The sequence below is a fragment of the Antennarius striatus genome, chromosome 4 (genome assembly GCF_040054535.1).
Source record: "Antennarius striatus isolate MH-2024 chromosome 4, ASM4005453v1, whole genome shotgun sequence".
NCBI lineage: Eukaryota > Metazoa > Chordata > Actinopteri > Lophiiformes > Antennariidae > Antennarius > Antennarius striatus.
Genome location: NC_090779.1, coordinates 11692281 through 11716293, shown reverse-complemented (window position 1 = coordinate 11716293; position 24013 = coordinate 11692281). Strand labels below are relative to the sequence as shown.

Sequence of the window (24013 nt, the reverse complement as noted above, 5' to 3'; positions counted from 1 at the left end):
CGTTAAACCCCAGGACCACCTGTGATAATAACCACCAGTTTACACCCAGGGATCCCTCTCATTAATTATTTTGAGAAGGGGTTTCCTCTTCTACCAACTCATTGCTGGTAGATATTCAAAAGTGGCCAGAAATAATTACGCGCGGCAAAATATGAGCAGTGAAACCCCCCAAAAACACACGCCTCCCAACTTCACTGCATGAGGACGAAAAGAAACGTGATGTAGCGGAACAGCGGCTCCGCTTTCAAAGTAAAGGCATCTCCCGTAAGTCAAAGGAGGCGAACTGAACGCTGACAATCTGAGTAAAGACCTTTCAAAAGATTGAGCGCAGAGTCCCCACCGAATGTACTATCTCATAATTGCGTGTCTGGATAAAAAAAAAGTGTAAATGGAATTAACAAAAAAAAAAAAAATTGCAGAAAGGGCTAAACGGAGCTGAAGTCTCTACTAGAGCAGGTTAACTGTATTTGTAAATATACTTCTGGTGTAAGGCTGGACACCAGGTTCTGGTAGAATGTCTGAGGCACCGCAACCCGTCGTCATGGCCCAAGGTGTGTGTGATTTAATCAGGAAGCATCTTTTCCTCCTGGGTAATTGATTTGATTAATTTCTGGTATCTAGACGGACCGGTTACCACAACTTAACTCTATCAAGTCAGAAGGAAATGGATTTTTGCTCAGGGTCTTGTGGACATTTCACCGGCAGAGGTTTCTTCGGTTTGACATGACCGGTTTATTGTTAAACTCTCTGGGTTTTCCCACACACGCACTCCACCTTTAGTTCAAACATACTGTGAAAGCTAACACACACACACACACACACACACACACACACACACACACACACACACACACACACACACAGTCTGTCCTTTACTTCAACAGTTCAAATGTAAACCTCATTTTGTTGAATCATCTATCATTTTGTATTTTTTTGTTGTTGTTGTGTTTTTTTCAGGTAAAATAAGATAAACCTTCATTTGTTCCAGAGCTACTACCAGCCACTGTAAGAAACAATGCATTGACTGGGAATCGAACCCACGCCAACTGCTTGGAAGGCAGAGATGCTAACCACTATACCACCAATGCCATACAAATGAAAGTTCTTAATGGTGAATTTTTCTCCACAATAGAAATACAATGCACTCATAAAAATGGCTCAATATGGCACCTTCAGTAGTTTACAGGTCCTTTGTGATTCTCCTCTCCAGGGGTCTAAATTCTATTCACACAAAAAAAAAAAAGGCAAGAGGATCGATGGTCATTGGCTTGAAATATTACTGACCCTACCAGATCAGTATTTCCTAACTGAAGAAAAAGGAAAAAATGAAAATAAAATGGACAAACACAAAACAGCCACAAAAAAGGACTAAAACACACATCCTCAAGTATCTTTAACGCCTAACCTTGGATAAATAAAATCCTGCTGGAACGTGCATGATAGCTCCTGTTTTTCCCGACAGATGAAGACTTCAGGTCAGCTGTCAAACTGGAGATGGATGATCGATCACACATGGAGATCGATGCCAATGACCTTGTGAGAACTGAGTGATCAGAGCCAGTTAATCGTTAAGGATGGAACACGTTTTTGATGCAGGTCAACACCGTAATTAAACATGAGTTAAATCTAAGTTTTTAACTGATCAACATTTGTGTTGATGACATGAAGTTCCTCATCTTGAAATATTTCAGCTGAAAAAAATTCAGCTGACAGATTTAATTAAAATCATTTGTATTTTTAAGTTTTGTGTCAACCCGTATCTGACAAGTTCACAGTTGATGGCAGTGATTAATAATAGAATATAATGTAACTGGTAGAAAGGTAAAATGACTATCACACAACCAAGCTGAAGCTTTTTTATTTTATTTTTATTTTATATCCTTCAGTCAGGGCAGACCAAGCAGTGACCCATCCAACAGAGAAAGGGAGATGAACACATAACCCACCAGAAACACAGAAATTAGCTTCTTGTTCAGTTTCTGCCCCATCTGGTGAATAAAATGAACAGAGTTCACATATTCCTCATGTGTACCATCTTTTACAGCCTGGCTCTGATGAGCCATATACACACACAACTTTATACAGCTAATATTTATCAGTAAATTAAGACCGACATTTAACCATAACTCGAGTGTGTCCAGGAGTGGACTCATGTCCTCTCTAGGTGGTTTGCAAAGTATCTATTCCAGTTAAGTAAATTGGCTGTATTAATCATTCTGAGAACAATACAGAAATCACAACCACAAGTACAAAGTCAGTATGCTCAAATAAAAAGGTGAACAGTCATTTACCCCACAGGCAATAAGGGAACTTCAAATTTATATCAGACAGTAGCTCAAAATCTGAAAGCTATTCAAGGTTAGCGCCTTATTACTCTATCCACAGTGCTGCTACATACGTACTCTGGGAAACAAGTATGCTAACATTCCGACATACACAACCATCACATCTCCAGGAATTGATCAGTAGGCCAATGAAGAGGGCTGGATGAACAGCTTAAAATGTGAGTAGAGGATGGGCACAGAACAGAAGGGTTGTGCAAGGTGAATGGTCTAGCCCTTGACAGGTGAGCATTTGAAATTCTGCATTTACCACTTCTTTTTTCTTTTTACTACCCAGAATGCCATGAAAACACATGCACAGATAAAAGATGTGGGTTGAAAGGGTTCAGGGGTGAGGCTGTGGTAGAAAATACATTACAACCACATCCCACAGTGGCATCGATTGGGGAGTCCCCACCTGCTCCACTGGCAGCCCAGACACAGAAAAATACAGAGGACGTGGAAGGAATCAGTGATCTCGCTGACACACACACACACACACACACACACACACACACACACACACACACACACACACACACACACACACACACACACACACACACACACACACACACACACACACACACACACACACACACACACACACACACACACACACACACACACACACACACACACACGCAGCTGAAGTTACAAAAGTCTGAAGAACAGATGAAACAATCACATCTTTATCTACGCCTTTGCTTCACTTGCAACTTCCTTGTCTCCATTCTCAATCTCCATCTCAGGATTTCCGTTCTCTTTCCCACAAGTCTTCACCTTCTCTGCTTCCTTCTGTTAATGATGACAGAAGAGAAAACAGCCACAATATAACAAGATCGACAGGATTTTTTCCACAATTTTCAGTCAAAATACAGGTCCTTCTCAAAAATAGCATATTGTGATAGTTAATTATTTTCCATAATGTAATGATAAAAATTGAACTTTCATATATTTTCAATTCATTGCACACCAACTGAAATATTTCAGGTCTTTTATTGTTTTAATACTGATGATTTTGGCATACAGCTCATAAAAAGGCCATCATTGATACCCTCAAGCAAGAGGGTAAGACACACAGAAACAAATTTCTGAGTGAATATGCTGTATCGAGGCACCTCAGTCTGTGGGAAGGAGAAAGTGGCAGAAAATGCTGCACAACCAGAAGAGGTGACCGGACCCTGACAAAGATTGTGGAGAAGGGTCAGTTCCAGACCCTGGGGGACCTGCAGAGGCAGTGGACTGAGTCTGGAGTAGAAACATCCACAGCCACCGTGCACAAGCGTGTGCAGGAAATGGGCTACAGGTGCCGCATTCCCCAGGTCAAGCCACTTTTGAACCAGAAACAGCAGCAGAAGCGCCTGACCTGGGCTACAGAGAAGCAGCACTGGACTGTTGCTCAGTGGTCCAAAGTACTTTTTTTGGATGAAAGCAAATTTTGCATGTCATTTGGAAATCAAGGTGTCAGAGTCTGGAGGACGACTGGGGAGAAGGAAATGCCAAAATTCCTGAAGTCCAGTGTCAAGTACCCACAGTCAGTGATGGTCTGGGGTGCCATGTCCGCTGCTGGTGGTGGTCAGTGTGTTTAATCAAGGGCAGGGTCCATACAGCTAGCTATCAGGAGACTTTGGAGCACTGCATGCTTCCATCTGCTGAAAAACTTCATGGAGATGAAGATTTCATTTTTCAGCACAACCTGGCACCTGCTCACAGTACCAAAACCACTGGTAAATGGTTTACTGACCATGGTATTACTATGCTCAATTGGCCTGCCAACTCTCCTGACCTGAACCCCATGGAGAATCTGTGGGATATTGTGAAGAGGAAGTTGAGACACCAGACCCAACACTGTGGATGAGCTTAAGGCCGCTATCGAAGCATCCTGGACCTCCATAACACCTCAGCAGTGCCACAGGCTGAGTGCCTCCATTGCACGCCGCACTGAAGCAGTCATTTCTGCAAAAGGATTCCCGACCAAGTATTGAGTGCATAACTGAACATAATTATTTGAAGGTTGACTTTTTTTGTATTAAAACACTTTATTGGTCGGATGAAACATGCTAATTTTTTGAGAGACAAGAGATTTTTGTTTTTTCTTTACTTTTTTGCAGATATCATCAGAATCAGAATAGGTTTTATTGCCAAGTACAGTAAAAATTACTATCGAGGAACTTGACGCGGTGTCGGTGCATTGAAAGGTGGAAGAGAATAATAGTGAATGAGGAATAGGAATAGGAATAGAAAAACTATTTACAATTCACATTACGGTCAATATTAAAACAATAAAAAGTTTGAACTACTTCAGTTGTGTGTAATGAATCTAAAATATATGTTTATCAGTACATTACAGTAAATAATGACCTTTATCACAATATGCTAATTTTTGAGAAGGAGCTCATATATATATATATATATATATATATATATATATATATATATATAAAATGACCGCCCTCTGGTGGCTGTTGAAGCAAACTATACCTCACCTTTGAATCCATTGCAGCAAATTTCTGGAACATGTTGGCATAAATCACTTTGTCCTTCTCATGCTGCTCTTTGATGCGTTTCAGACAAAAAGCAAACTGTAGGATGTAAAAGAAGTCATGGAAGAGGTCAGAAAAGCATATACTCCAGGTATAGCAATACCCAACTGATATAGTACAACAAAATACCATATTAATTCCACTTTCAATTGTCACTCGGTTCAGACACAAATCTGGCACACCATAAAAGGCAGTTTGAAATAATTCAACTTAGGCTAATTAGTTAAAATACATTAGATTAATTGCCTATTGATCAATCCACACACACAGGTCAGTTGAGAGTCCCAACACATAGTTAAAAATCAATGAAGGAATTTATAAACATGTCATGATTGTTATTACTATGGACAGGTATTTATACATGACAAATCAACTATCAAATTCACAACACAAACAACCTGCAATAAGCTCTGGACAAACGGTGCAAAAATGCAAATACATTTTAACAAAGTTGGCAAAGTTGGAACCAGAAGTTGATCAGTCAGTTCAAATGCCAAGCATCAATATATTCTCTTCTCTCCACTTATGTCACTGCTGTAAGGACAAGATGTGCTTGGTCTGTCTGCCATGATGACTGGGCGATTCACAAAAACAAATCTTGATGTAGTATGTGTCAGACATGTTGTGGTGGATCAAGAACACCTGAACGATACAAAACACCTGAAAACACATCATTCAGTAAGTCTGAAGATTTTGCAGCAGGCTTGACTGTTCTCTGTGCAGCCTTCAAAACTATATGTCATGATGTCCAGCAGCTGGTGCTGTATATCATGATTGTGCTACAAGGCACTTCCAACCTGACCAAATATTTAAGGCAGCGCTGTGTTGATCTTAGAAATCATATGAACAGTATTGAATGCCTTGTGGTCTGAAAGCCCACATATCATCAGGCAATGTGAGAAACAACTCAGGGACAGCTTACCAAAGACACACCTGAGGACCATCTGTCTACAAATATTGCTCTCTATGTTGAGCACCTCAATATTCAAGCCAGAAAGTTTCAACATGGCTTTTATCTCTGGTGTAACTTCATTTATCCAGTCAAAGAAGTGAAATGTCAGATGTATTTTTCTTTGTGTAATGTTGCTTCTGTCCCAGTATAAGTTCAAGCTCCACTACCCACCAGTCTGGGCTTGGTTCATCTTTGGTTCAGCTTTGACTATCATTCTCAGGCTTTTCTGGTTCGAGTAGATTTACTTCTGGTTATATTTTTGTCTTGTGATACTTTTTTTAATTAATATTTAAGAGAACTATTTTCTTCTTGAAATGCCCTGATCCGAGACCAAAAATTCCACTTAGTGTATTTGTCAAATGAGGTTCACTCACAACTGCAGGCGTATCCTTTAGATACACAACAACACACCTGGGTCTTGGCAGCTTTGTTGTTGGGATAGAGCTGAATAACACGCTGGAAGTCATCTCTTGCCCTGTCAAACTCTTTCATAGCACAGAGTGCCTCGCCTCTTCGGAAAAAAGCTTTCTCATTGGATTCATCCAACTCCAGAGCCTGAATTGACAAAAATAATGTATGATGACATGTTTATGGCATCCTGTATATGATAACGGTGCACCTGTTGACTCAAATAAATCGTATATATCCTTTACCTAGGACCTATTTCTGTTAGTGGCACTGACGTTAACTTTTAAATTAATGATATTAAGTTTGTGTAGTACAATGACGATTGTGTGTTACATGATGTTTTAGTAAAGGTAGTATGTTTGAACACTGAACATTGATTCAAGCTAGATTCCGCAGATAACCAACCCAGATGTCAGCACAAAATTAATGTGGTTTTAAAGAGAAAACAATCTTGCTGCTGTCATTAATGATCACATTAATTTCTCTTCAACACACAAATAGAGAAACTGTGAACATTCTATCTCTGAAGTTTTCAAACACTCAATAATATGCAAAATCATTTCAGAGCTTCCCAACAACGTTCTATTTATTACTGTAATTTCTCTAACCACTACATAATAATGGCTTTATGGAATTAAGACTCTTCTCCAGAAATACAAAATAAGTTGTCTCTCTTAAAAACTGAACAAATCTTTAAGAAATTATATTCAAATGTATGTTGACCTGATGAACAATACCTTGTCACAGTTTTCCAGGGCTTGGTTTGGCTCCTGCAGTTTTAAGAAGCACATGGCCAGGTTCAGATGCGCAGCTAGTCGCAATCCTTTCGCTTTCTTGTCATCTTCCTCCGACAAACCAGATTCATGTTCCAGCCATGATACAATTCTTTTGTACTGCACTGATGCCTGCTTGTATTTTCCCTCCTTGCGTACATGAATAAGTACATTAGAGACCATGAAGCATAAAGCAGTCTTTATCAATTTTCTTAATAGCTGTGAAAATGTTAACATCCTCTACATACTTTAAAATATTGTGTTCCTTTCTCTTTGACAATGCTGCTCTGATCCAGCTTCTCTTCCGTGTTCATCTCCCATGATTCCTTCGACTAAAGACAAAGAACAGTTGTTAAATCACTTCCCCCAGACATCTAACTGCCCAGCTTGAGTCAAAATCTGCTCACCTTCTCAAAGGCTGTCAGCTTAATTTTGTATTGCAGTGTTGCTCCTCCAGGAATGTTATACTTTGTATTTCCTGTACTACCAAAGCCATACCTACAAATAAAATATGTTCAATTATCATTATTCTCAAATACACACTATAAAGCAGAGCTGTCATGATAGTGAAACTGTAGCAGTCAATTAACTGTCATTAAAAACTGCGACAGAAATTGAGAAACTTGTAGAAAACTTTCTTGTTAACTACAATCATTATATAGTCACTTTAAATACACATATGATCATACTTAGGCTTTATAATGAAGAGTGCCTCCTCTCCCTGTTCCATAGCCATGATAGCTTTCTCCACTCCAGCTGGAAAACCAAGCTGTTCTCCATCTCCGATCTCAAATTTCAGCTCTCTCTGGTCGAATACATGACCATTAAAATAACCTTCCATAGTCACTGCAAAGATTTAAAAAATATTGATATTAGCTGGTGCTACAATTACTAACATACAGGCGTTTGAGAGCAGCAGGGAAGTGTTAGCTGATAACAAGCGATGCAATTTCCAGACTGTCAAAATCTGATGATTTTTTAAGGATGATAGTCGTTAAATCATAGCACACTGTATGGCAAACGTCCAACAATGGCTGGTATGTAGTGGGATGAGAAGAACAAAGATGATAATTGTGAACCAGGCCATTCAGTGAAGGTACTAAAGTAGGATTTTATATACATAGTCTATAATCTTTAGTGTCTTTGACTGGATTCAAAATTCATTATGAAATTGAAAGAAACAAAAGCTATAGAAATACATGCTTGGACTAATTCAGTTATACTCTGAGATGTTCATTTAAAAAATGGCTTTCATTACTGTTGTTATAGCAATGCCGATATTACATTATTACATAGTAATTCCATGAAGTATCATTGTATCAAATGTAAAAATGCCTGGGAAAATTTACTGACAGGTTTCCATGGATGGGAATGAATCTATCTTGAAACTTAAGAAATAATTACTATTACAGTTCATATGAATGAATTCTGGAAAAGCTAAAAGTGTATTCTCAGGGGGACTGTAAATTTGAGCAAAGAAATAGATGTGTCTGGTTGAATTTACCGTCAACAGAAGCTCCCTCATTTGGCTTTGAATATCCCTGCCCTTTAGTGATGATGCGACGAATAATTCCTCCATCTTCATCCTCAGTTATGTCCTCACCTTTAAATTCAAACAGTTCCACCTACATGCACAGACATGAAAACATGAAGCTGTTCAAAAGAAAACTATATTTCAAACACAAAGCCAAGAAAAAAAAAAAAGTCAAACCAGCCTAATATCTCTGATGTTTACCTCAAAAACCAGCGTTGCGTTGGGTGGGATCTTGGGTGGGCTGCCAGCAGATCCATAGGCATACTCTGGCTTACAGATGAGCTGGCACAACTCACCTACTTTCATTGTGGCTACGCCGATATCCCATGCCTTTATTACTTGACCTAAACACAAAGGAAGGCTTAGCAAAACTAGCTTTGCAACTGTGTCCGGTGAATGATGATATCTTTGCTTGATAATAAACCAACCTTTGCCCAACTCAAAGGAAAACTTCTCCCCTCTGTCTCTGCTTGAGTCAAAATGAGTCCCATCCAGAAGTGTTCCCACATAATGTACAAACACTTTGTCACCAGTCATGGGCAACTCTGTACCTGTGCCTTCCCTTTTCATCAGCTAGAATACACACAGCAAAGAAAGAATTTTCAAACAAGGATTTTAAGTTTAAAAAAAAAAAATACAAAAAGTTTGTTAAAATCATTTCTTTAATAATTGTGTGCATAAAATGTTAATTTAATATATAACTGTTACTCTGGCTGCATGGACAGGCGAAAGCCTAGCTAACGTTAGCCTAGCCGGGTGAACCAATAGTAGGGAGCCTGTTAGCCACTTTGCTAGCTTGTTTAAATATCGCAGCACCAAAACTTTATTTTACCTTTAATACGCCACCGTCTTTCTTTGGGGTGATGTCCTCGCCCTCCATTGGAATGGCGTGTTGTCCTTCGCTTGTCTGCTCATCTGCCGTCATTGTCATAGAGTAACTTTTAGCTTTCCCTCCTACTCTTAATGCACCACTAATCTAACTAGCAATGATTGATAGCAGCGCTGCTAAAGCTAACGCTACTTCTGAATCAATGCAAAGTGAAACGAGCCACAATCTAAGGTCAAAGTGAGCTAGCCAAATCTAATCTGGCTAAGCCTTTCCGCTTGCCTTAACCAATTCAGTGTCAATAAAGTAAACGCTTTAGGTCACAGCTAGCTGTGAAATCGGTGTGCAGCAGTCACTCTGGTATAAATACAGGTACAAGTTACTGGCTCCCAGCTACACGTTTTGTTGCGGCCAAGCATCTGACAACCGTTTCAAGAAGGGTAGAGAATTTTCCAGACGCTGCAGGAGGAAACACGGGGGTCAGCTTACTTTGGGCGTTACATAATGTTATACGCATCTCTCAAAAGGGCGGTGCACACACACAAATAAGGCCAGATGCGTTATTTAAGGATATATTATGCACTTTTTAACCAAACAATCGTATACTGTAAGTTAAAGTTAAAATCTAAAAATAGGCTAGAAGCACAAAAAAGTTTCAAAAGAGCTAAATTGCCTATAGACTTGCATAGCCCCGCCCAAGCAATTTCTCACGTACAATAAAACACGCAATCTTTATTTCGTCTCACACCCCATTGGTCAGATTCTGTGCTTACTCCGTTCTGTTGGCGGGTAGTTGAACAACCCGGACAATAATATTCTGAAATACGCAAGTAAAAATCTCTTTTAAGGGCATCTGCAGTAAGTATAGTGACATTGTTTTTGTAATGTTAGGACCCGAAATAGATTGGTTATACGACAGCTAGATGCTATTATAGCTAAGGGCTGGAGATTTGTATTTAGGTTAACAAATCACCTGAAGAGTTCTCAGTGAACACGTTTATAATCAAAACTTTGCCGAATGACGTCAGTTGTACAGTAATAGGAAAGCTCAGTTGTTGAGCGATTTGTTTCGTTTCTGGAACTGTTTTTGCATGGCAGATAAATAAAATGTTGAATCTTAACGCATTTGTCGTATTTCAGGCAGGCCCAGGAGCATGGAAAGTGGAAGGGATCATTTTCCTTTTCCCTACCAACCCTACAGCATCCAGGAGCAGTTCATGCAAGCCCTGTACAATGCACTCGACCAGGGCAAAGTTGGCATCTTCGAAAGTCCAACTGGAACGGTGTGTGTGTCCGCATACACATAAAACAGACTACACCATTGAGTGATTTTGTATTTTCATTACTTATGTCCTGTAATGCAGGGAAAATCTCTGAGTTTGATATGTGGAGCGCTGAGCTGGCTCACAGACTATGAGGAGAAGAGAAGACAGGAAAAAGCTGCTTTGCTGCAGGAAGGAGAAGCAGCTCTGTCCACCTCTGCTGCCCAGTCCTCCTCAGCCGAGCCTGACTGGATCACTGACTTTGTTCAAAAAAAGGCTGAACGTGATTTGGTGTCAAAGCTGAAAGTGAGAGTTTCATTATACTTTAATGTGTGTCCTAGATATGGATTCCTTGGAAGTTTTGTTATGTTTTGTTTTTTCCATGTTAGGAGGAAGAATTGAAAAGAAAGAAGCGGGAAGAAAGATTGGAAATGATTAGAAACAACGTTCAACTAAAGTTCGCAATGAAAAGGAAAGTGAGTGATATGATACATTACTGTGTTTAAGATCCCAAGCTTTGGAAGTCAAGTCGTTATAACTCAGTCAATTTACAAATTTCTGGATATGTGATGTGATTGCAGAACTGTGAAGATGAGGAGGCGTTCAAGTTGCTCCAGCTCAGTAAAGAGGAACAGACAGAGTCTGAACAAGGTTGTGAAGATGAGGACCTTGTTGTTCCAGAATATGAGAGTGATGACGAGTCAAAGACCAGAAACAGGTTGGGAAAGTCCCGTAGTGGTTGTCAGTCATTTTGGACATTACATCACACTGAGAATTATAAAGGAACAATTACAGTATTGCTCTCATGCTCAGGTTTAGTGCTGCTGAGGATGACATAGATGATGAACTGGTAGAAGAGCATGTGACTAAGGTGTGTGAGAGATATATTTCCAATTGAATCTGAAAAAAGTGTCAGTGATATACTAAACAGTGTCATGCATTACACTGAAGTAAAATATGCATGTGTATCTTCTTAGATTTACTACTGCAGTCGCACTCACTCTCAGCTGACCCAGTTTGTCCACGAGGTTCAAAAGAGCCCTTTCAGCGGTGAGATCAGTCTCGTCACACTGGGCTCCCGGCAGGTATCTACAGTCACACACAAAAATAAAGCCAGTATATAATAAATTGATATCTTTACTGTCATTTAAATTTGGACAACAGCTGTTGATTGGTGGGGCGTATTTGTATGTAGGTTGCTGGGATGATCTAGAACATTAACCATGATATCTGACAGTATTTTCCCAGTAAACATAAAGGTGTGCCCTTTCCAGAATTTGTGCATCAACGAGGAGGTACGGCAGCTGGGCAGCGTCCAGCGCATGAACGACCGCTGCCTGGAGATGCAGAAAAACAAACATGGTAAGAGCCCCTCTCACACTGACCCCATAGCTCCTTATTCTACTGAAGAACATTTCCATTTCCCCTCAAGTTTATTACATTTTCATCATTTCATTTAAATTTAATTTTGTCTAAGAAAATATTTGAGATTTAATATGTATTTTGAGTGTCTCTTGGCCAAGACTGGCATCTATTGGAAGGAGTTACAAACAAATTAGACACAAAAATGGAAAACTTGCCACAATACACAATTCAAAAGTTCCTTGTTTGTCCATGTTGTAGAGAAGCAGCATGAAGATGGTGTGAAACGTAAGCGCAGCGCAGCAAAGAGTGTGTGTCCCTACATTAAGGCTTCAGCACTGCAGCAGATGAGGGATGACATTCTGGGGGCGGTCCATGATATCGAGCAGCTGCTGAAACTGGGCAAAGAAACACTCTCATGTCCATACTACTCCTCACGCCTCGCTGTTCCTGCTGCACAGGTCACTCTTGGTTTTTCATACATTTCTTAAAGTTAACCTTTTGAGCAGTAGCTGATTAAGTATATTTATTATTTCTATAATTTTACATGCAATTATTGATGTTTATGATTGATGTTTATTGCGTCTGTATAGTTGGTGGTATTGCCCTACCAAATCTTGCTTCATGAGGCTACAAGAAGGGCAGCTGGAGTTCAGCTGAAAGATCAGGTAAACCAGTATCATAACCTCTGGCACACAGCAGTAATACTCTGACCAAAAGCATAAACTGGTATAATGGTGTGTTTCATACTGTTTCAGTAATTCTGCCATACATTGATCAGTTTCAAACAGCCATGAGATCTCATGCATCTCATGAGATCTTATCTCATCTCTACTGCAACTTAAAAAAAAAAGAATCACATGAAGAAAACATCTCCACAAAATGCACAAACAAAGTATTCAAAACATAACATGCAAAAAAACCAACTAGAGGAGCACTAAGAAAGTATGCATCTCCACCAAGGCTACAAATGATGTCTTGCATTCATACCATTATCCATATACTGTACAGTAATTTCAAAATCTGATCACTTCTTCCGTGTCTATAGGCCACCACCTTTTAGAGCCCTGAGAGATAATCATTCTGTGATCTAAAAGAATCAGTCTGGCTTTATACTAATAGGACAAATTTTGCTTACAGGTGGTGATCATAGATGAGGCTCACAATCTCAGTGACACACTCTCATGTATACACAGTGCAGAGCTAACTGGAGCACAGGTAAGTATTCTATGAAATAAAGGTTTTCATGATGCGTGTTCCCTTTAACATGCTAAAATGTGGATCTTTCACAGCTTTGTCGTGCTCACTCTCAGCTCACCCAATATGTTGATCGCTATAAGTAAGTACACACACCTGAACCCTGGACAGTGCATTCATTCACAAATGTAGAGCTGCACCACCTTCCTGACTCCTGATCCGTTTCCAGGAGCAGACTGAAGGCAAAGAACCTGATGTACATCAAACAGATTCTGTTTGTGATTGAGGGACTTGTCCGGGTTCTGGGAGGTGAATATATTTTGTCTTTAATGAGTTTGGATTATTGGTAATCTTCAATCAGAGTACAATGGTGGATATGGCATTTTGAATTATGATAAAAATGTTATCCTTGCAGGTAAGGTGGGGCAGAATCCACAGAATCAGACTACCCAAACAGGTCCGTCTGTAACGCATTCACAGGAACATGCTCTGATAAACACATGAGCTGACAACCATTAACTTTCACTCTTTTAGGCAGTGAAATGCTGACCATCAACAATTTTCTCTTCGAAGCTCAGATCGACAATATTAATTTGTTTAAGGTAGGTAAACTAAATTTACAATGCTCTTAAAATCACAATGACTCCGAAACCTTTTTCAACAACACTCTCTCTTTAGTTACAGAGATACTTTGAGAAGAGCATGATCAGCAGAAAGGTAAGTATGGTATGCACTTATATACAGTATTACTTTGTGCCTCATGTAAATGCCATGCAGTTCAGATGATGACCTGCTGTAAAACCACATGTGTTTCTTCTTTGCAGTTGGGTGGCTTTGTGGAGAAGTATGCAGGATCAGGTGTGAGTCTACACACACAGAGCGCCCCCAACAAGGAGAACCGACGCACCGAGGGCTTACAGCGCTACCTTCAAACCCTACAGAGCAGCCAGGGCACTGTGCCGGGTCAGTGGGCTTGTGTTCACGTCACCCGACATATTAAAAGACATCTTATAGATGGGTATCCTCAGTGCTGATTTGACTTTGTTTATTCAAGTAAATACAAGATCCTATTGCAAGTTGAGAAAGGCAGAAAATGGTTAATTTCAGAAGAAAATGAACCATTTTTAGGCAACAATGTGACTGAAATTTGCTCTGAATTCACATTTCACAGGAGCCCTGACACTGACTTCACCTTTGAAGTGTGAGAAATACAGTAGTTGTACTGCTACTCTAAAAGTCTCCCACGTGACCATAATGGTAAAGGGCACAGACAAGGGGATTCACAATATTGTGATACAGGTAGTCGTCGACTTACGACCGCGATTGGTCCCGACAGATTGGTTGTAATTTGACTTGGTCGTAAATCGACTCTTAAGTAAAAATTCAATCCAGCATCACTGGTGCTGGTGCTTGGCTGTGGGTCATCCGGATCATCAGCTGTGGCAGCGCGTGGGTTGGTGGGAGCGGGAGACGATCTTTTCATAAACATTGTGAGCTTTATCTGACTTGTTCTTTTCTTTTTCTCCTCATAAATTTCACGATATGGACGGAAAGCGTCGTTTGTTTCACTATTTTCTCCCAAATCTGATCAAGTTCTTCGTCACTTTCAAATCCAGCAGAAGAGTTCACATAACGCTTGACACAGTTTTTCCATACGCCATTCATACATTTCTCCATCACAGCCTCCCAAGCAGCCCAGCCCATCAGTAGTGGGCTTTGCCCGGACATTGTGGTCGCAAAGTCATGTCGGTCGTAAGTCGCATAGGTCGTAAGTTGACGACTATCTGTAGATCGTTGTTCTGCAACTTCCATTGCAGACTGCAGTGTGTATGATATGCAGCAAATCATCCTCATTTGATTACTTTGGGTAACCACAGTTGGTTTAGCCCTCTGCTTTTCAACTTTTAGTTTTAGGTATGTGATTCTGACATCGATATTGACAATTAAAACATTGAAATATTAGTCATGCATTTCATACTCTGTAATAAACGATGTTATAGCAGCATTCATATCAAATGGGACACATTATCTTCTTTGGGCCACCATTTTATTGATTAGTTTGATTTGGTGCCTACTTTTTGGTAAAGGTTATACATTGATTGTATGTCACCATTTTGTGATTGAAATATAATGTTCGTAGCAACATTTGTTTAAAAAAATCAATGCGGTAGGAGTTAAAGGAGTTGTCACAGAAAATTAGAACCTTGCAAGTCTCCTTATGTTTGTATGGCCAATTTACAATAGTTTAATGGTTTGTGGTGCAATGTGATTATTACACAATGTTAATAATGACATTAAGTGTTGTGTAGTTTAGGATAGGTAGGAAGATACTGTAGATGTCATGATTGTTGTTATTGTTTGTTATTGTTATTGTTAAAAGAATTTCCCCAAGAGGGATAAATAAAGTATTAATATTATTATTATTATTATTTAACTGTCTGGTCTGTTATCGTGTATGCAGTGACACTGGGTGACCAGCAGGGGTCGACTGAGGCAGAGAGAGTACTTTCTGCCTCTCCCATGATGCAGGTGGAGGGTTTCTTCATGGCTCTCACCAACAGTAACACTGATGGCAGAGTGGTGGTATACAGACAAGGTACCAATTTTAAAGCACAACACCAAATGAAAATATTGCAATGAAATTAAATTGTATAACTTCCCATTTGTTTTATGTCCAGGGACTTTGTCAGAGTGCAGCATCAAGTTCCTGCTGCTGAACCCAGCAGTCCACTTTGCCCAGGTGCTGAAGGAGTGCAGAGCAGTCATCATCGCAGGAGGAACCATGCAGCCAGTAAGTTACTTTCATTCATAAATAAATAAAGACTTTGTTTGGTACATTTTAAAAGTGTAAAATATGTTGTATGTAGGTTTCAGACTTCAAACAAGAGTTACTGTTTGCAGCGGGAGTGAGAGAGGAGCGCATCACTGAATTTTCCTGTGGTGAGTGACCCATTTTATAACACCGCAAGACTTGATGGAGTGTTTTTTTATAATGCACTCTCAGTGATGTGTTTATCAGTATTTCTGTTTGTGGGATTTTTTTTGTTTTTGTTAAATAATACAATGATTGGCAGAAACGTAAATGTTATGTAGCATGAGTGTTAACTGCACTCTGACTGACTAAAAAAAAGAGACATGTTTTTGGTTGAAGGGATGGAGATGAAAGATTACAGTATATAATTCCATCAGAACTGACCACGAAGACCATGGTATCTGTAAGAAGGCCATGGCAATCTGCAGAGGAGGTCTTCCACGTAATATTCGGGTTTTAGAGTACCAGTCATTCCATAAAAGAGCATGGACACCAGGTTTTTGTAGCCACCCCCTGCCTGATAGACCAAGAGTAACCCAGAATCAGGCCTGATCCATTACTACTACAGGCTGTTGGCACTCTTCATAGCTTAGAATGTGCCAAAACAATATGAAACTGACGGCCTTCAAGCTGGACAATTTTACATTGTTTCTGTGGAGACGGGATGCCTTCCAGTATCTAGAGAAAATAATGTCGCATTTCTGAACTGTAGAGATATGACCCCTGACAAACACCTGATAGAAGACCAGAAGGGTTGTTGGTTACTGGTTAAATTTAAGGTAATCTTTAAAAGTTGACAAGGAACGGAATATGGGTTATTTTTGGTCAAAATTACCAGACCAATTTGAAAACAGTGTAGCCTTCCTTAATTCATCCAATGAAGACTTTTACAAGTATCATTCTCTTTCAAGATCTTTTACTTTTTATTAGCATGGAATAAAACTTTATTTTTGTTTCATACTACATGCATTTTATTGCATTTTTAATATTACACTTTTGACCCTGGTATCGTTGTAGGTCATGTTATTCCTCCAGAGAACATTCTTCCCCTCGTCTTGTGTAGCGGTCCATCAGGTCAAGAGCTTGATTTCACCTTCCAGAACAGAGGCTCTCCACGCATGGTAACAATGCTCATTCTCTCCCGTTCCAATTTCCTGCTGTAATGTTCCTGAACGTAGCTGCATTGCTCACACAAGCATTACAGTGAATGTGTGCTTATTTACTGGCAGATGGACGAGATGGGGCGCATTCTCTCCAACATTTGCAACGTAGTTCCGGGCGGCGTAGTGTGCTTCTTTCCATCTTATGAGTACTTGAGACGGATCATTTCTCACTGGGAAACCAGCGGAGCACTGACTCGCCTGGCTAACAAGAAGAAAGTACATCACCTCCATGATTTCTTTCAAAAACCTATCGTGTTATCATGTTTTAACTCAAGAAATTGAGATAACTGTATGTTACTTATTCAGATCTTCCAGGAGCCAAAAAAAGCCAGCCAGGTTGAGCAGGTGCTGAGCGAGTTCTCCCGCTGTATCCAGGTAAAAAATACAGCTCTCACCACCGAGCAATGACAGGACATTCATTAGTACATTATTTATTCATCTCCTTTCATTAGAGGTGTGCTGTGGATCGCGGCGGGCTCACTGGCTCCATGCTCCTCTCCGTGGTCGGAGGCAAGATGAGTGAAGGTATCAATTTCTCTGATGACCTGGGCAGGTGTGTGGTGATGGTAGGAATGCCGTACCCCAATATTAAGTCCCCAGAGCTGCAGGAAAAGATGTCCTATTTGGACAAACACCTGGTGAGACTCCACTGTCCATTGTGGTATCCATAAACCAAAAACCACTGTTACACGAGATGAAGTACATTTTTATTTATAGCATTATTTATAGTATCTTTTTCATCATCTTGTTTTTCCAAGCCTCACACTGGAGGGAGGAGTCCTGGCCAAGCACTGATAGAAAATCTCTGCATGAAGGCAGTCAATCAGTCCATCGGTAATGATGCAGTTTGAATTAATTTATCATCTGGTTAGATAGTGTGATCAATATGCATTTGTCTGATTTAATATACCCAAAGGTAGAGCTATACGTCACCGTGGCGACTATTCCACCATGGTCCTGTGTGACAAACGTTACTCTCGACCCACTACGCTCTCTAAACTTCCCACATGGATCAAAGAACGCACCAGCACACACACAACTTTTGGCCCTGCTTTCGCCGCACTACGGAAGGTGAGAAGCAAGTTGTCCCAATCTCTCCACACGCAAACCTCGTGTCTAAAATGTACTGACGCAATGTTCTTTCCCAGTTCTTCTTGGAGAGGAAGAAGCAAGTGTAGTTTATACAGACGGCTCCTAGAATTAAACTTTACAAGACCGTGGTTCGGAGGAAACCCGATGCGACTCCTCAGCAGCCCAAATAATCAGACATGTTCAAGCAAAAAGGCACTAACATAATTAAAGGGCCTGTGAAATGAGTTCCTCAGTCCAATCCCTCAGACCTGTGTGTGTTACTGGCTTGTGTTTTAAAGGTCAACAAGGGTGACAGTTTTTCAATTTTCAGTACATTACTCTAGTGAACAAAACAATCCAACTTTAATAACAAGCTGACATGTTTAATTTAAAGTACTGTAGTGAAGATAAAATAGAAAATACAAATAAATACAAATATTTGTTGGGGCACTGCTGACAGAGTGCAAAAGAAGCATTTTTTTAGTTTGGCTGGGAAATATTGGTCATGCTTTGTGTTATAATTCAAATTGGAAAATATAAAAAGCAAAAATTATTAAATGAATACATTCTGGAGTGCTGCTTGTGACTGACATACACTCAAAGATACTAAATATTTAAAATTGTTAATGTAAAGTGAAATGTAATGCAGAACACCACTATTTAATAGAGTTGTTACTTGAGGATTTCAGTGAGTTTTGTGGGTTTGCTTGTTTATTTTCTTTGAAAATGTTTTTCACTGAATATTATCAATAAACAAATCTTGAATACATTTTTGGAGTCTTGGCATTTTATTTCATTTGGGAGACAAACCACAACTCTTATTATGAAACAATTTGACCAATGTACATTGAAAGTGTCTATTAGCAGGACATATTATCTTACGGATTTCTCTTTTGTACACAAAATTATCCAACAGTGTCATGTTTTCACGATCGAAGCTTAAAGTGTTAAAATGTTTTACGCTTCCCAATCATCATCGTCTGTTGTTGAATGTGGGGCAGGTAGCGGTGGGATTACATCTGACATCCTGGCAAACGCACCACCCGTACCAGCGGGGACATCGCCCACTTCACCCCCTGCAGGACCCTTTCCAGATATACCTGCAGACGTGACAGGACACATGAGTTACTGTCTGAAGTCAAAACGACAGGCATCAATTTAAAAAGAAAAGGATTCTCACCCTTTCTTCGCATGGCAAGTTTATTGAAGAGATCAGACATAAAGTCTCCTCCACTAGACGCAGCTCCCACTGCTGAACACAAAGAGACAGTGAAATAAATATGCAGTCAGTAAACATTTTTAATGCCATTCAGTCATTTCCTACTTTTTTTTTTGAACAGCTATTACAGCAAGACTTTTTAACTGGTTGGTAACAACAGTCTCCACTAAGCACTGCTCTGGTTCCATGACTTTCCCATCACTTCGCTAAAATAACTGGACACCTTGCTCTTGTTCCTTCTGCTTTTTCTTCTCCATCTTCCGCTCTTTGACATTGCGTAACTTTGCTTTGCCTATGCCTCCAGCATTGCGTATAGACTCCAAGAGGTTGGCACGGCCATCTGACGGCTGAACCACCTCGCTGGGAGCACCAGACACAGGGCCTGCAGCCAAAAGAGACAATCAAGGATGGCAGCCTGTTAATGTTACTCACATTAACAGGCTAATCTAATTGCAGTGACTGAATAAGGTTGCTCTGTGTTTGCGTGTGGCTACTTTTTAACGGTTGTGCTAAATCATATTCTTTCAAGTCCCGAGGTGAGCAGACGAGTAGAGTAAGATTTTCTTGCATGCTTGTGACAAACCTGAACTCTGTGCCTGAGAGACTTCTGTGGGGCCGTAGACAGGAGGTGGTGGAGGAGGTGGTGGTGGGGGAGGAGGGGGAACTCCTGCAGGAATAGCAGGCCCAGGAGGAGGAGGTGGGGGAGGAGGCGGTGGAGGTGGTGCAACATTAGGTTGTAGCTGAAGACCTGAAATGATGTGAAAAGTGAGCTGATGAACACAGAGTGAATATTAACCATAAAGGGATGGTGTAGAGTGTGGCTGGGTACCGGGCGCGTTGCTCTCGGAGAAGAAGGGCAGCTCTGGGATGTTGTGTGTGGGTCCTGATGGGGCGAAGCCGGGCCCTAGGTCTGCGCTGTACGACAGGTCGTCTGCGATGCCTGGCAGGTCGGGTAAGTAAGAAGGCACATCTATCTCAGGCACTTGGCCCAAGTCTGGCACATAAAAATATGAATCTGCAGTCTGTCAGACACAAAATATTATCAACGTTAGTCAGTAAATGTATCATTATGAATATCACAAATAAATAAGTCAGAGCAAGTAATTGTTTCCATTGGAAGAGAACGTTGAGCACCTGTCTTTCCAGTTGCTCTCTCTTTGTAATGGACAATGGTGCTTCAAACGGTTTCTCCTCTTTTTCTGTTTCTAGCGTTGTGTGTGTTTTTGTTACTGCTCCCGCCAGAGGATCAAGGAACACATATTTCTTGTATCTTTTAAAACACAAAAAAATCCAAAGATAGATATAATAAAACAATTTTAATCTCATTTGTGTCTGCAACTAGCATCTGAGGCTACTTGTGTGTGAACTCACAGGTTTTCTGTAGTGTTGAAGAGCAATAGGGAGCTGACGGATGAGATGTTGCGTGGCAGACTGCCCAGCCCCTCCTCCGTCTCATCTTCAGACTTCTTCTTTTTGGTCACACATACTGGGAAATAAATCAGCTTCTCCTGAAAGGCACGACATGGAGTGACAGGAGATGCGGAAAATGTCAACTAAATATTGAATAGCATAAATCACAAACACAACCAAAATGCTTGTACACACAGCAGCGTGCAAACTCACAAACACTGCAATACCAAATGATATGGTGGGAGAAATTTCTTCAGGGGCAGATTAAATAAGGCAGTTCTGCACCTTAGAAAATTGCCAGCACTGTTTTTATTTTTCTCCCACTTGGATAAATACACATTACCAAGACCACGTACATGTAAAGAAAAATAGGTCTGTGTGTGTTTTTAATGTTTGCTAAGAAAATATCAGAACACTGTGGTTTAATGCAGAAGACTGCGCTGAAAAACCTACACACCCTCTTTGGCAAATAAATGAAAAATAAATCCAAACTCATACATTGCATGTTTCTTTTTAAATGTGAAGCTGAGATGTACAGGTAGTCGTCGACTTACGACCTATGCAACTTACGACCGACCGACTTTACGACCACAATGTCCGGGTAACGCGGGCATTCCCTCCAGCCACAGTACTCACGCTCTGAGGCTCCCGCGCTCTCTTCAGTCACCACGGCGCACACACGCTGTTCAGTCACACTGTGAGATCAGCAGCCCAGCATGGGTATTTAAAGGTTGTTAACTATGAGTGTGAGCAATTTGGTGCAGTTTCCACACAAAAATCTTGATCCAACAGATTTAAATTTGCTTTCAAAGGTGGTCTTCTATTCCCTGCAGCTGTATAATAGCAAATGCAGACACTTGAAACTATCACCAATGTGCAGCTAATATAGAACGCTTTCAGATGGGTTTCAGTGTTTTTGAACATTTAAAAAGTGACAGAGACATCAGTGGAGGTATATGCTCTACTGAGCGTCATTTCATTTTTTAAAATTTTCAAATTGGTGGCGTTGCTTGTCGAAAATCCTAATATAGAGTAATTGTTATTTTAATGTATTCATCTTACCTGTAAGGCCTTCTCATCAAAAGGTCGAAGTTTATTCTGTATCCTATGTCGGGATCGAGTTTGAGAGGAGGGATCTACAGCCTCAGTAAAGATTGAAGAGTAATCCTGTAGTCGATCTGGTGCAGGGTACTTGGCACTAGAGAAAACCTACAAACATTAAAGACGTGATGTAATGAAGATATAACGGGTGTAGTTATAGATGGTCTGGTCACTTTAAGGCGTTTGTATTCCATGCACTGTGTGGAGTTGCCACCCAGAGTGAATGAACTGTGTTACCTTGGTGGCCTTCTTACTGCCTTTGATCTTGTCAACACGAGCCTGAGCCAGTCTGATCCGGTCGGTTATGCTCTGCAGCTGGCAGCGGTTCTTCTCAACACTATCAGACACCCTGGAGACACCAGAAGCATACATGTGGCAACATGATTACGGACATAACATAGGTATATACACAATTCAACATGTCTAGGACCTCAATACACAATCCATTCTTCATGAGGGCAAAATCCTAGTCCACTTTTGAAAGGGTATTTCTATAGAGCAATTTGTAAAATGGTCCCTCTTTCCATGTAGCTACAGGACACACTTTCTCCGTTTTCAAAGTGTCAGAGGGACCATCTATTTTAAAAGTAGTGTCATAAAAAGTGACTTAAGATATGGACTCAGAATATAGCATACTAAAATCGATTAAATCTGACAAAACACATTGAGCAATACCTAACGTGGATGTAATGAAATCATCCTATTTCATATTGCCCCTCAAAAGTGCAATTTTTTTCTCATTTGTTGTTGATGGCTGTCAAACATTGCAGAGACACTGCTACCTAAACCACCGAGAACTTCTGTATGCTCTGTAATGTGATGCCAACGTAAAAGTCACTGGTCCCTCATTTTGGATATGCAATCTACTACACATTCACCACTTGTGTGCGGGTACTGTTGTCTTCTTTTTGGACATAAAGTATTAGCAAATAACTCTGAACATACCTTCTGAAAATATCTGAAGATATGACTTCCAGGTAGAGCAATGCATCTGCTATCTGATGGACAGCCTCCTCTCTCCTCAGATCAGGCTGGATAAAAGGCACCGAGTACACCTGGCCCTCCAGGCCGCGTTTCTGGGTCATTCTAAGGAAAAATGACACACAACACATTAATAATCTTATAAAATGTGAGGGTACGTGCACGAACTAACCAGGGTAACTAATTATTAACCAAAAGATAAAAAAATTTGAGAATTGATTAAAAGGCAGTCAAATAGTGGGAAGGTTATTTCTCGGTAATATCAATGAATAACCCCCCCCCCACTGACCATCTGAGTCACACGTGAATGTACAGGCGCTCTAAAGTGGCGACGTTGGGCTTTTCCCGTCATCTGCTTTAAGAAACCACATCGTCATTTGCTAATACTAAATAACCATGAAGCCATACCACCGCTGATTATAAGCAAAGGGAATTCATTCCAAACAATTCAACATAATATTTGCGCTAGACATTGTCTCGTGACTCATCGATTCACGTCCATTGACCGATGAACGTTAACATGTTCGCATGAACACATGAGTCTTACCTGACCATGGAGTAAGTTTAGTTAATGGTTAAAAGTTTCAGAAACCATCCGATCAGTAGCAGCTAGGATAACAATATTACTCTCCGCGACACCTTAACGCCACTGGTTAGCCAAACGTCTGTTCTCATACTTCCGCATTCGCGTGTCATGTGACCAAGCCGGAAGTAGAACAGCTTTGCTTTCTCACTGCACAACGACTTGAACGGAGTGCCGAATTGTGCGTTACGTAAGGATGGTATACACATACAATCAGTTCCATCACATTAGATTGTTTGGTTAACGGGTTTGACCGAATTCGTTATGCATTTGGTCTTCTATTCAAACATTCAAAAAGTTCCATAAAATAAATTACTTTTCATTTCCCGACAGATAGCTTATTTACTCTTTTAAATATAGTCTTTGAACCACATCTCGTTTATTAAAAGATAAACCTGCTAAATTTATTAATTTCTTTTCTCACCTCATCTTTCAATGGTTATTTATTTCCATTACATCTAGGAAATAAAGGCTTAAAACGAGCAATAAAAA

The 24013-nt window shown here is 40.3% G+C and overlaps 3 protein-coding genes across 5 annotated transcripts; 1 reads left to right on the top strand and 2 right to left on the bottom strand.

Moving 5' to 3' along the window:
- Nucleotides 1–1842: 1842 nt before the first annotated feature.
- Nucleotides 1843–9808, bottom strand: fkbp4 (FKBP prolyl isomerase 4). The gene is made up of 11 exons (XM_068312677.1): nt 9367–9808; nt 8963–9107; nt 8736–8878; nt 8505–8625; nt 7690–7846; nt 7408–7498; nt 7249–7332; nt 6965–7150; nt 6231–6374; nt 4811–4906; nt 1843–3119 (listed from the first exon to the last, which is right to left on the bottom strand). The coding sequence occupies exons 1-11, from the start codon at nt 9463–9465 to the stop codon at nt 3018–3020; spliced, it is 1368 nt and encodes a 455-aa protein (XP_068168778.1). The 5' UTR covers nt 9466–9808; the 3' UTR covers nt 1843–3017.
- Nucleotides 9809–10157: 349 nt separating this feature from the next.
- Nucleotides 10158–18850, top strand: ddx11 (DEAD/H (Asp-Glu-Ala-Asp/His) box helicase 11). Of its 2 annotated transcripts, XM_068314052.1 has the most exons (27): nt 10158–10218; nt 10501–10643; nt 10725–10928; nt 11012–11098; nt 11204–11340; nt 11436–11493; nt 11600–11707; nt 11897–11984; nt 12246–12445; nt 12578–12652; nt 13125–13202; nt 13277–13323; nt 13411–13490; nt 13597–13638; nt 13716–13783; nt 13860–13898; nt 14006–14144; nt 15643–15777; nt 15860–15972; nt 16049–16121; nt 17011–17114; nt 17223–17372; nt 17463–17531; nt 17609–17794; nt 17915–17990; nt 18073–18227; nt 18305–18460. In XM_068314052.1, the coding sequence occupies exons 2-27, from the start codon at nt 10515–10517 to the stop codon at nt 18332–18334; spliced, it is 2670 nt and encodes an 889-aa protein (XP_068170153.1). In that variant the 5' UTR covers nt 10158–10218; nt 10501–10514; the 3' UTR covers nt 18335–18460. The 2 variants fall into 2 exon arrangements, with proteins under 2 accessions (XP_068170153.1, XP_068170152.1); XM_068314051.1 differs by having other exon boundaries at nt 18073–18850.
- A 178-nt stretch (nt 18851–19028) lies between these two features.
- On the bottom strand, nt 19029–23622 carry wash1 (WAS protein family homolog 1). Of its 2 annotated transcripts, none has more exons than XM_068314054.1 (11): nt 23486–23622; nt 22903–23043; nt 22195–22306; nt 21919–22065; nt 20818–20954; nt 20581–20716; nt 20276–20468; nt 20030–20194; nt 19670–19828; nt 19408–19476; nt 19029–19327 (listed from the first exon to the last, which is right to left on the bottom strand). In XM_068314054.1, exons 1-11 carry the CDS (start codon nt 23491–23493, stop codon nt 19185–19187), a joined length of 1410 nt encoding a protein of 469 aa, XP_068170155.1. In that variant the 5' UTR covers nt 23494–23622; the 3' UTR covers nt 19029–19184. The 2 variants fall into 2 exon arrangements, with proteins under 2 accessions (XP_068170155.1, XP_068170154.1); XM_068314053.1 differs by having other exon boundaries at nt 19032–19327; nt 19408–19479.
- Nucleotides 23623–24013: the final 391 nt, after the last annotated feature.